Below are 13,127 nucleotides of genomic sequence, written 5' to 3' on the forward strand. Positions count from 1 at the left end.
TATATTTTTTTTTTTAATGAAAAGACAATAGGGCCGGGGATTTAGCTCAGTGTTTCTGCCACCTGCCTCACAAGTGCAAGGTCCTGAATTCGACCCCTGGTACCAAAAAAAAAGAAAAAACAAAAGACACATTTGTTTTATTTAACATCAGAGCCAAATACAACACATGTCAGAATAAATTAAGCAGTTATCATCCTTGAGCACCTGTTTATACCATTACATTATACGTATGACCTTACTTTTCATATTATCTCCAAGTTATGAAGGGAAAGCAAGCCCTACAAATAGAAATTAAATTTTCTCAAGGTAATACAGTTCTACTTGTGCTTTACTTCAACGGTTCAGAGATAAAGTATGTTTCCAAGACAGTTCATTTTTTTATTTAACACTGAAAATTAAATAGAAAATTTATATTTTACAAAGTGCATAAAAGAATAACTCATGCCTAGAATAAATATAAAAGCATTTTATTAATATAACAAGTGAAAAAGCAATTATTAAAAATGGCATGATTCGCAATCTAGTCTTATCAAGCAATCTTTATTGTGAACGGAGAAAATGACCTAAGCACATGCCTGACATAGATCATAATACAGAATAAGCAGTTAACTAGTTGGTTGGTTGTCTCTACCTTAGGTTGAGCTTCAATTCATTTCTAAGCGATATTCATTCAATCATTGAATTGTTATCACTGTATGTTTTAAGTGACTTTTTTCCTACTTAAATAAACTTGACATTTAAATACTATTTGTATGGTGTTCATGAAAATTTTGAAAAAAGGGTATAAGGATAAAAAAAACATAGATTAAACTATTGTGTAATATGACTTGCACTGGCAAAGTCCAATCATAAATACCCTCAACTCAAATATTTTAATCATTTACTTCCATAAGATCCCAGTTTAATCAGAAGACAGATTCACCTTAATTCTGACTGTTTTGTATTGGAATCATCTTCACAGATACTAATCTAGAGGACTTGTAGATCTGCACATTCTCTAGACAACACTCAAGTCACCATAATCAATGTTAATTTTCAACTTAATGAAAAGATTGTTTTCTACTCTAGCAAAAGCATACCTTCTTCAGAAACACAAATGTCCAACCCAACAGACTCCAAAGTTCTGGGGATGGGAACAAAAGTTTTTTAAGTAGATAATTAGGAACAAAGGTAATAATAGCATTTCCCACTTACTCGTCTTCATTCCTAAATCCAGGAAATTATAATCTCATTGCCATGAGAGCCCAGAAGACATCTGTAAGTTATCTAACATTGTTTAGACCATCTGTTCAGGGGTCATCAATGTATGTCATCAAACTAGTGAATTCATTGGTCATAGCTCCATTGCTTCAGGTGTGCTGCTGTCAAATAAATTCCCTGGTCAGTAGTAATTGTTTTACAGAACATCATCATGGCGATAGAACATTACTTAACGCCATGGATGGTATTGCACACTGAAATATTATGATAGGAAGAATATGCACATCAAAGTATGTATATGAAACAAAATCATAATTCTGCCAAGTCTAAAGGGGTCCAGTACCATCAACATAGTACTACATGGCCAATCGATCTCCACAGAACACTGTCCCTTATTAATATCTTGGTACCAAAAAGGCTTATTAATATTGATAACCAGAAATCAATTCCATTTGCGTTTGCAACACATTACCTCAAATTTCGGTCATTTCACATGGCAAACCACTGAGCAAGCTTGAAAAAGAAGCTAACCTGTAAATAATTTATGATTTGATCCCCTTACTAATAAAGATTCCTCTGCAATTAATGTCCTCCAGCAAGCATTCAAATTGTCACCTATATTTTGATAATCTCTGCCCATCCTGAGAAATCTATGAACAGAATTCTTCGTCATGTTTTTGTCACCAATCTCCCTATTCTCTTTGTTCCAAACTCTGATTACCTGAATAAATTATAACCAAATATTCACAAATCAATGTAGATCAAAGTGAATTCACACAAAGTGAATGAAAAAAAGTACTAATTTTTTGCCAGATGGAGAATTTCTCCTTATCACTGTAATATAGCACCACCACTATAATCTGATCATACTATCACTTGGACATGTACTTACTTAACCAGAACTTTAAAGGTATTAGCCTTTGCTTATAGTTACTGCTAACACATCGTGCAAAACTACCTATGTATTCAAGTCAAGGTTTTTATTTTTGGTTCACTGGTTACAGGGAGTTCCCCACAAAGTCATAGGTGTGTGATACAGAATAGAAGGTAATCTGACAGGTGTATATATTGAAGGTGGAAAGCTATTATTTCATTCAATTTCTTTATGTCCTTGGACCTGCTAAGAGTGATCTCTCCCATACTAATTCTACTGTTAGAATGTAGCTCATTTATTGGTTACAGAGTAAGATAGCATCTAGGTCCCATAAAATGATTACCATTGGACCTCAAGAAACTTCATAATGAATATAGTTTATACAATATCAGGCTACACAAAGAACGCAAAGAGGAGACAAAAAGACTGACCTTTTTCTTCAAGGTTTGACTCAAATTGTATTAAGAGTTGCAGAACTCTAACATCAATCACATAGATATTGCTTTATAAATAAATTTCAACAAACAGCTGCTTAGTTTTTGACTAGAGGTTCTAAAATGAATGGATAAATTTCTACTTCAAAGTATGCCACTTTGATTAGAGAAAGTAAAAACAAAGGAGTTAAGTACAATGAGTTGAATGCTGTTTTTGCAGCAGTGAAAGAAAAATAGAATTGTGGTAAAAGCATTATGGCTGGATTCTTGCTGACTCAATAGCAGTGGCCATGGGCCTATCCACAGATAGGAGGTCAAAGGAAACCTGGATTAATAAAGAGATGCCTGCATGGGCACAGCCCTACAGAAGTTTAAAAAGTGTGTTAAAATAGGGCATGCTGGTGTCATGAGAAGAGGTCTTCAGAAAAAGAAGGCGTAGTCATGGCCAACAGGAAATTAGAGCCTCTCCAAGAACTGAAATTGAGACAGCTGAAAAACAACAATTTAGAAAAGAAGAAATAAAGAAGCCTTCCAGGAATCAAAGAGCTGATGGTAAAACTAGAATCACAGAGAAACCAAAAACAATGCAAAGAAGAGAAGGAAGCAGTCTGGAATGCTACCCCTAGCACACCCCCCAAAAAAAGTAAATCAATTACTAGCAGAGGTATTAGCTGATCACTCATCCATTGACAACTTCTATCATTTACTCAGTGCTATATTAAACAATGTATTAGAAAATAGATTGATTAACTAATAGCTTCTAGCCTCCTAACAATTTACATGAAAATTACAAAATGTTTTGAGACCCTATTTTGGAATACAAAGAGTGTTTGAATCTCAATTTCCATTCTCTGTAGAACAAGAACAGGTCATTCCTTTATTGATGTGCATAAAATACATCACATTTTCTGTTCTGATGATGTTAAAATTTCAATACCAATTCTCCAGCCACATGAGTTTTGAGCATAAAGTATATCACATAATTTCAACTCTACCAGTGGAAGCCTTAACAAGAATGAATGCTGCTAGAATAATGCTGCTTCCTTGCCTTGGCAGCAGAGCATCTATCCCCACCCCCACCCCAAGCTGGCTTCTTCAGTGGTTAGAGCTGTGAGGAATGGTTTACATCTCATAACCAAGTTAGAGTGAAGACATTGGCCACATAATACACCTCCTCCATTTAAAAAAAAATCTGAATCTTGGGCAACTATTCTCTTGTAACTGTTTTACAGTTTCTAAAAGCAGTTATTGTCCAAAGCTGGATTAAGTCTTCTCAAATGAGCATGTGAATGAATGGAGGGAGGTAAACAAAAAATAAAATTAAAAAAGATGAGTTCTGATAGGGAAGCAGCCGGATAAGAAAATTAAAAAATTAAAAAAAAAGGAACGGCAATTTAAAGTTTCTTCCAGCTATAATGCAGGCTACTCTGATTTTATGGTAGCATCACATGGCATATTTCTGAGTCCATTCTCAAGCTATCGTGTTTTACTTGCCTCTGTCCGCTTTATAGATCCATGCAATCTCTGGCACTAGCAGGTCATCTGGGTTTGGATCACATAGCAGTGAACAAATGGATGAAAGAACTTTACAAATAGTTAAAGCAGGAGACCACTGTGATCTTAGAATATTGAGACAAATGCTGCCATTATTGTTTATATTTGGATGATAAATTCTTGTTGTAAATGCAACCGTAGGTGGTTTGAAGGGGTGGTCTGTAGGTAAATGAGTTGTCAGAAAGAATACACCACCTTGATATGGGCTGTCATTAGGTCCCACAATCGTGGCTTGCCAATAGAACATGTCACCCCAAAATAGGCCTGCAGAACTTTGTGCTGGAGGTTCATGGGCCAAATCACTAAATTCCTTATTAATGAACTTCAGAGTCATGGTCTGTGCTGTTCCGGCCCTCGGTGTACTTGTGTGCTTGGACCTGTCACATCTGGACTGTCCTCCACTCCCAGAGGAGCAAATGAGGCCCTCCCACAGACTAGATGTCACCCTGGGTGAGCAGGGGCCAGGGCTGGGTCATGGGCCAAGGAAGGGCAGCAGTGGAAGCCCAGACTCAGAGAAGCATCGAGAACCAGAAGGCAAAGATATCCTTTTGAACAAATGATCTGAGGAAAACTGGTGTGCTATCCACAAGCAGAAGAGTAAATCTAGTCACGTATCTCTCATCCTCTACTAACCTCAAATGAAAATAATCAAAGGGCTTAGCCACGCCTGCCCCTGCCGGTGCCACCATCCTCTCTCCAGCACCAGGAAGGTAGCAAGGCAGACATCCCTGAATCCCCCCCCAGCATGCTCTCAGACCTCCTGATTGTGCCAGCCTTTGGACCCATTCTGCAGAGGCAGAGGTGGTCATAAAGGGTATTTTTCTGAGCTCCCAACTTTGAACATCTTTAAAGAAGGGGCAGGGGTAAACTGTAATAGAACTGTGTGGAGTTCAACCCTTCAAGAGGTTGGGGAACTCAATCTGGGCCTTGCAGGCCAAGGTCAGTCTGCATCGTGGGGTTCTGCCATCAGTTAGCTGACATCAGGAGACTTGGTTCTGCACATGGCAGCACATGTTGTATATTATGACAGCAGAGATATAATCTGAAAGAAGCCCTTCAAATTCATTTTTCTTTCTTTTCCTCATTCCATTCTGTGAATTCTTTCTTTTTTCTGTCCTCTTTCTCCAAATCAGTCTCTTGCTCCACCATATTATTCCTGATCTCCCTTTTTGTAAAGGGAACAATTCAAGAGGAAGAGATGACAATCATAAACATATATGCACCAAATATTAATGACCCCAACTATACAAAAGAAATATTTAAAAGCATGAAAAACCAAATAAACACTAATACAATTATAGTGAGGGATCTAAATACACCACTGTCATAAATAAACAGATCATCTAGGCAAAAACTCAACAATGAAATACTAGAACTAAACCAAGCTTTTGAAATCATGGACTTAATAGACATCTATAGAGTATTCCACCCCACAAAATCAGAATATACATTCTTTTTGGCTGCACATGGGTCATTCTCCAAGATAGATCACATACTAGCTCACAGAACAGGTTTGAATATAACATAGGAAATTAAAGAAGAAATTAGACAGTTTTTACAAATAAATGAAAATGGCAATACAACATAGAGGAATTTATGGGACACAGTAAAAGCAGTTCTACGTGGAAAATTCACAGCAAGGAATGCCCACACTAGGAAAACAGAGCAAGATCGAATAAACAACCTAATGATGAATCTTAGACTACTAGGAAAATAAGAATAAGAAAAACCCAAAGCTCGAACAAGAGAGGAAATTATAAAGATTAGAGCAGAAATCAATGTAATGGAAATTAAGAAAACAATACAAGAAATAAATGAATCAAAGAGTTGGTTTTTTGAAAAAATAAATAAAATAGATAAACTCTTAGCTCACCTATGTTATAGTGGTTCAGTTTCTAATAGCTAAAGCTTGGAAACAGCCCATTTGCCCATCAGTTGGAAACTGGATAAAAAAGATGTGTTTTTTTCTATAAAATGGAATTCTACTCAGCCATAAAGAATGAAAAATTAGATTCATTCATAAGAAAATGGATTCATATTGAGGATATACTCCTAAGTGAAATAAATAAGTTACACATGTGCAAATAGTTTCTCTGGTGTGAAAAACTATAATAGTACATAAAATCCTAATGAAATAATTGACAATGTAAAATAGGAAGAAAAGGACTAAAGATGTAGGGAAAGTGGGAAGGTTAGGGGAAAGGTGATAAAGGAAAAGAAAAAAATAGGAGAAATTGAAAAAATGGAAGTAAAGTGTTTGTAAATGGGGAGGGGAGGAGGGGATGAAGAGAGGGCCAGGTCAAGGGGAAAAAATGAGAACCAAGACCTGTCATGTAAAGGTACAAGATCACAATAATGAATGTAACTGTACTGTATACCTAAAATGTACCAATTAACTAAAAGGGGGGGGGATGGATCAAAAACCTAAATACAAAAACACAAACCCTAAGTGCTAGAAGGAACAATAGGTAAACCAAGGACATAGGAGCAAGCAAGGGTTTTCTGAATAGGACCAGGGTAGCACAAGAAGTAACACCATAAATCAACAAATAGGATTAAATCCAATTTAGTCAGGAAAGGAAACATACAAAAGAGCAAAGAGACAATCAATCAAATAGGAAAAACATCTTTACAGCTACTCCTCAGACAGAGAACTAAAATGTAGAATATATAAGGGGCCTCCCTACAAAAGAGTTAGTCAATAATGGTCAATTAAACTTAATAGGCACTTCTCATAGGAAGTACAGATGGCTCAAACTTGGAAGTCAGAACTCATAGGTTCTCTTCATGCTTACTTTAGCACTGACTACTTCTTTATGATTTAATTTTTCCTGTATTTGATTTTTATTTGTATATATTTATTCTTCTATTTTCATATATTGACTATATTATAATTTACTTGAAATATTTTTGACCACTTGTTTTTAAAAATAGAAAAGAGGATCATTCAATTTCATTTAACCACAAAGTTACTTTCATTATTTTCAGACTTTCAGATTTGGAATAAATTATATGAATTATTAATCAATGATAATGTTAATAAGTTAACATTTCACCCAATATTTGTTTAATTCTCCTGTAGTTTTATATTCCACTTGGCCTCATTTCCTTTACCTTAAAGACCTACACCTATTATTCGTAATGTGAAAAATAACGTGACAACACATCCTTTCAAAAATACTATTACTTTACTTTCATTACATTTTGCTGTGTAGATAAAACTAAGTTGGAAGTTTTTCTCTTTCATTACATAGTAGATATTCTACGTACTGATGGCTAAAACTGTTTCTGTGAAATAATCATCTGACTTCTTATTCCTTCTTTGAAAATAATAAGACGTTTGTTTCCTGTATACTTACTTTGAATTTTTTTCTGTTTCTTTCATATTGATCAATAACCAAAGTGCATTGTTAGTTTATCCTACTTAGCTTCATTGAGCCCTTGAATGTATGGATTAATTTTCTTTATCACATTGAAAAATCTATCCACAGTTTCTTCAAAAATGGTTTGTATGTGACCTCCTTTTCTGTTTATATATGGGATTCCATTTAAGCATATTTTAGAACTTTTTGCTGGCCCATATTTCTACCAGGTCTCAGAAGTATACATTTCAAATAGGTCTCATAGACCATGATGTACATTTTGTATGTTTTGGGGCTTTGTTTACTTCACCTTTGTTCCTACTCCTCTGATATTTCCCTGGGCTCTTGACTTTTATCCTGACACCTAGAATTGGCCTTTTCAGGACCAAACTAAGTGAAAAAGCTTCTCCAGTCAAGCAGGACTGATATTTCCTTTGAAAAGCATTTTGAATTGTTTGCTTGCTCATGGAAGATTTATGCTAGACTTCCTGGAGTAGTGATGACAAAACTTTTAGAGACGAGTGCCCAAATTTCATTCCAAAATCCATTTGTCCATCACAAAGCACCAACACTGAAATCAGACCTTAGTATTGAGGTTTTAGTTTAGAAAGAACAACTCAGACATTAGCATGTTTTGTCTTAAAAGAAAAACAACGCACACGTTAGGTTTACCACCACTGTCTTAGAGGGTGTTTGTGCATGTGCATATTTGTAGTTTAGAAGTCAGTTGGACAATGATGTCAGCAAGATTACAGCATCAAGTCATCAGAAGGACCAACTAGCAACTATCTATATGCAAAAACATTGTGAACATTTCTGGGTTGGAGTGATGCTAACACAAAGCCATGGACCATAAAAACTAACCCAGCCATATTAGAAGGATACGGAAAATAGTCTCACCTTAGCCACTTCACCTTTCTGAAGTCTGCCTGAGAGAATTAACTGGGCCTATGGTTTCTCCTAAGAGAAAAAGAGCCTGGTGTGGCAAAAGTCACCTTACTCAGACATCTGGTGGCTCCACCTGAGTATAAGCCAAGCTAGTGGCCGTGCCAAACTGAGGATCATATTTACCTTCCGTTTGGGGCAGGGAAACTGAACAGCACACTATACAGACTTGGAGCCAAGAATATGACTGTGTCCAAGGAAAGTGGCAAAAAACAGTGGCCTTATTCAACTCTGGGATATGCTCTGTGGACCCACCTGACCAGAGAGAAGAAAGAATATAGCAGGAGGCATTACACTATCTTTGCACTATCAAAACCTACTACAAAGCTATCATAATAAAAATAGCATAGGGTTCACATAATTGAAGATGCAAGTAATAATAGAACCAAATTGGCTAAAGGTAAATCCAAGCATATACAATAAAATTTCAGTAAAAATGTTATGAACACAAATTGAGCACTTCCATGTTCAGTCCTGCCCTGTTCCCAGTGTCAAGAAATGGAATAAACCTAAATATTCATCAACTGATGAATGAAGAAGGAAAATGGGGAACATATACACATGGAATATAAATGTCATAAAAGAAGAATTGATTTCTGTCATTTGTATCAACTTGGAAGGAATTAAGTTCACAGGAAGAGAAGTACCTCATGAACTCACTCATATGTGCTATTTCTAAAAGTTGACCTTGTAGAAACTGAGAGTAGAATGGTGGTTACCAGAGGCCAAGACCTTAGGGTAAGGAAGAGGGCAGGGAAAGTCTGATCAATGGATATGAAGACACAGTTAACTAAGAGCCAGGACTCTGGGATACTGTTGCACAGTATGGTGACCATAGATAATAATTATGTATGTATATATGTTTCAGAAAGTTAGAAGAAAAGATTTTTTCCAATAAATATTCGAAGAGATAAATATGTTTAATCTTAGTTAAACATTACATGATAGCCTATTAATTTGTACAACATTCATGTGCTTGTTTATCAGTTAAAAAGAAAAGAGAATTTAAAAATGGTTTAAAATAAAATAAAATTTTAGGTTAAATTTGTTTAGTCTCAGATGGAATACCTAACCTTACAAGGATAATTTCCAAACATGACAAAAGTGACATTGTGGAAGAAACCATGTGAATACTATAAAGAAGCAGATTGTATCTCAATACAATGTTGACAGCTACATCTTTTCAGAAGGGAATGCTATGTTCTGGGTGCTGGTAAATTTCCAAGCACAGGCGTCATGTTTAAATACAGAGATATACTCATTTTTGCACTGGGCCTATTTACCATCAGGATTTCATCTGAGGTCACTCTATTTAGCATTACTATAGTCTCAATGTAGTTTTGTTTCACTGACTAATATTCTTTCTAAATTCATAACTTTTCATGCCAGTGCATATTTAAAGGATATGATTACACAAGGCTAAGACAAAGAAGACTGTGTCCTCTTAGTAAACAGATCACAAAATCACACTGAAAGCACAACTAATTATTCCTTCCTCGGCTGTACTGTTATGCATTATTTCTGCATATCTAATACGGAAAATATTTTTAAACAAATGAAATTTCTGTATATGAGTATCTTTGTTCTCATGACTGTAAAATGAATTAAAGAAAAAACAAACATGTCCAACATAGAATGAGAACCTACTTGCTTTCAAAAATTGTTAGAACCAAACATGCCTTTTAGATGAGAATATTTTTAACCCAACACAAAAAGAAAATCTCAATTTATACCAGTAGCTTTGCAAATATACATTTTGGAGTAAAATCCATCATCATTCTACTTTTTCCATAGAATAAACAAACTGTGATACACACAAAACTGTGTGTGGTAAACTCTTATTCTACATAAAATTGCCCATAGATGATCAATAAACTATGGAATTACATTATTGGCAATTAAAGTAAATTAACTAAGAAATGTAAGCTCCAGAATAAGAGGTAATAAATGGTCTCACAATAACAGAGCTCAATAACATTAAAGTTCAGAATAGAGATTTCATAAGGCTCTACTGTAATCTTGTAATATATTTAGGAGATTTTTCTTAGATGTAGGAGCTGACTACTCAGTCTTCTCACTGCCATCTTCATGTCTTTGTTCCTCAGTGTGTAAATGGCAGGATTGAGAATGGGAGTGATCATGAAGTCCAAAATGGCAAGGAATTTATCCACTGGGACTGTGGGAAATGGCCACATATAAACAAAAATGCATGGTCCAAAGAACAAAACCACCACAGAGATGTGTGCTGAGAGAGTAGAGAGGGCCTTGGCCAAGCCTCCTGAAGACCATTTCCACACAGTAAACAAGATGAAGATATAGGAGATAATCAATAAAAAGAAAGTGCCTGTGGAAATGAATCCACTGTTGGCAGTAACCATGAACTCCATTCTGTAGGTTTCTATGCAGGATAGTTTGATAAACCAAGGAAGATCACAGTAAAAGCTGTCTATCTCATTTGGACCACAAAATGGCAAATGGACAACAAAAGCTAACTGGGCCACTGAGTGAATGAGACCGATAACCCAAGCACCAGACAGGAGCAACATGCACATCCGTGGGCTCATGATCGTCAAGTATTGGAGGGGCTTGCATATGGCCATGTATCTGTCCAAGGCCATGGCTATGAGCAGCACCATCTCAGATCCACCCAGCACATGAAGGACAAATATCTGGATGACGCACCCCTTGAATGAAATGGTACTGTGCCCAGAGTACATGTCACAAATCATCTTAGGAACCGTTAAGGTAGAAAAACACCAATCAATAAATGAAAGATTAGCTAAAAGAAAGTACATGGGGGAATGTAAATGAGCATCTAATATCACTGTAAATACAACTAGGAGATTACCTAAAACTATTATTATATAAAACACTGTAGAGAAGACAAGGAGGAAATACTGTGTTGGTCTGTATGTAGAAAGTCCCAGTAATACAAATTCAGATACTTCAGAGTAATTTCCTTCATACATTAGGTTTTTTTCTTGCACTACCTAAAAGACCTAAGAAACAAAACAATAACCATAGAATTTATTAGAAATATTGAAAGAAACATTTAAAATGTTTTACAATGTACGTCTTTAAAAATTAATCTTCATAAACATTCATAGATGTTTTGAGTAATGCATTTATCCATTCAACTAATATTCATCATGAATATCGCTGTAGCCTAGATACTTTGTCACATTTAAGTTAGATGCTGACCTTGGCTTCAGAAGTTTCAAAGCTGTTGGTTCATGTAGACATTAAAAACTCAAATTCAGATAAAACACTGATAAGGAAAATAACAATACATGAGCAAAACTGTCTCAGCATAAGTGGTGTTTGATTTGTCTCTTCTGAACTGGAAGTTATTAAGGTAATTGTCTAGGCTTTGAAATGTCCTCTGCAAAGACCCTGATGCAGACAGGACAATGGGGCTCTTTAAAGCATGAATAATCAAGTTTGGTTTAAAGTGAAACAGAATCTTGTTGTTGTTGTTGTTGTTCTCGGTTTTTTTGTATTGTTTTGTTTTTCTTTTAGATAGAGTCTTGTTACATAGTTAAGGCCAGCCTTGAACTCACTATGTAGCCCAGGCTGGCCTCGAACACATAGCAATTCTCCAACCTCAGCCTCCCAGGTCCTGAGATTACAGGCCTGCACAAACAACCACATCCAACAATTACAATCTTTTACACATAAGAAATTTCTTATGCTAAAAGTATTAGAAAATCATAAAGGATTTCAACATAATGTTGTTTATCATATTTCTATGTTTAAGTATCCACAATCTTTAATAAAAAGAAGAGAATTAAAGGAATAGAAAATTAAAGGAAAATGTCCTAATGAAGAAATATAACACAGTGTGAACTAGAACAAAGTGAGGCTCACACAACAGATAAAGCCTAGGAAAATATAGATCTCAATGAAGATAATCTCAACAAAGTTTCAAATGAGTATTAAATTTTAATTGTTTAATTGTTTTAATTGTTAAAAAGAGAAATACAGCAAAGAGAGTATAGGAATATTTAGACAAACAAGTTGCAAAATCCATTCATTGCATATTCCATATCCATAAACCATAGAGAAAATAAAATATTATCCAAAATATTAAAATATATATATTATATATACATGGATAGGCATGACATTGCACATTGATATATAAACAGACACTTTAAATGGAGACATAAGTACTACAAATACAAAAGTTAAAATAAACTGGAAAATAGCAACTGAATTACCAAAGTAGTAACTTTTTTCTGCTACCAGGGATCAAACTCAGAACCTTGAGCTTGTGAGGCCGGTGAGGGGCCCCTGAGCTAAATTCCTGTCCCTAAAGTAGTAACATATTAAAATAAAAATTATCTTCCAAATAAATAATAAATAAAAGGCCTGGCCTAACAATTTAAAAATGAACAAATATATAAAAATGACTCATGACAGGAGAAAACAAAACTCACTATGTGACTAGAAAAAATACCAGTAATTAAAGAAACAATACTTTAAAAATTATATACCTAGGATAAAATGGAAATATATTACACACAAAAGTAAAATAAATTGGTATGAGAACCATGGACCCTTTGTAGTCAGAAACTTCAATGTCGCAAGACGGGGTAGGAAGAGGCATCCAGAAGGCTAAACACGGAGCAGGGATTGTAGCCAAAGGAGAAGGGATGTGAGACCCAGCCACTGATTTAAACATTTAAAAATGTATACATGTATCAAGAGTCACAAAATACCCAGCAAATATGTACATCTTCAAGTTTTTATGAATCA

General features: G+C 35.3%; 2 protein-coding genes across 2 annotated transcripts; both read right to left on the reverse strand.

Moving 5' to 3' along the window:
* Window positions 1-3,994: 3,994 nt before the first annotated feature.
* On the reverse strand, window positions 3,995-4,396 carry LOC104849708 (ubiquitin-conjugating enzyme E2 D3-like). The gene has a single exon (XM_033765049.1). The coding sequence runs from the start codon at window positions 4,394-4,396 to the stop codon at window positions 3,995-3,997; it is 402 nt and encodes a 133-aa protein (XP_033620940.1).
* A 6,003-nt stretch (window positions 4,397-10,399) lies between these two features.
* LOC104849707 (olfactory receptor 4F15-like) lies at window positions 10,400-11,338 on the reverse strand. The gene has a single exon (XM_010606235.1). The coding sequence runs from the start codon at window positions 11,336-11,338 to the stop codon at window positions 10,400-10,402; it is 939 nt and encodes a 312-aa protein (XP_010604537.1).
* Window positions 11,339-13,127: the final 1,789 nt, after the last annotated feature.

The sequence above is a fragment of the Fukomys damarensis genome, unplaced genomic scaffold (assembly GCF_012274545.1).
Source record: "Fukomys damarensis isolate Sample0158 unplaced genomic scaffold, DMR_v1.0_HiC HiC_scaffold_17, whole genome shotgun sequence".
NCBI classification, from domain to species: Eukaryota; Metazoa; Chordata; class Mammalia; order Rodentia; family Bathyergidae; genus Fukomys; species Fukomys damarensis.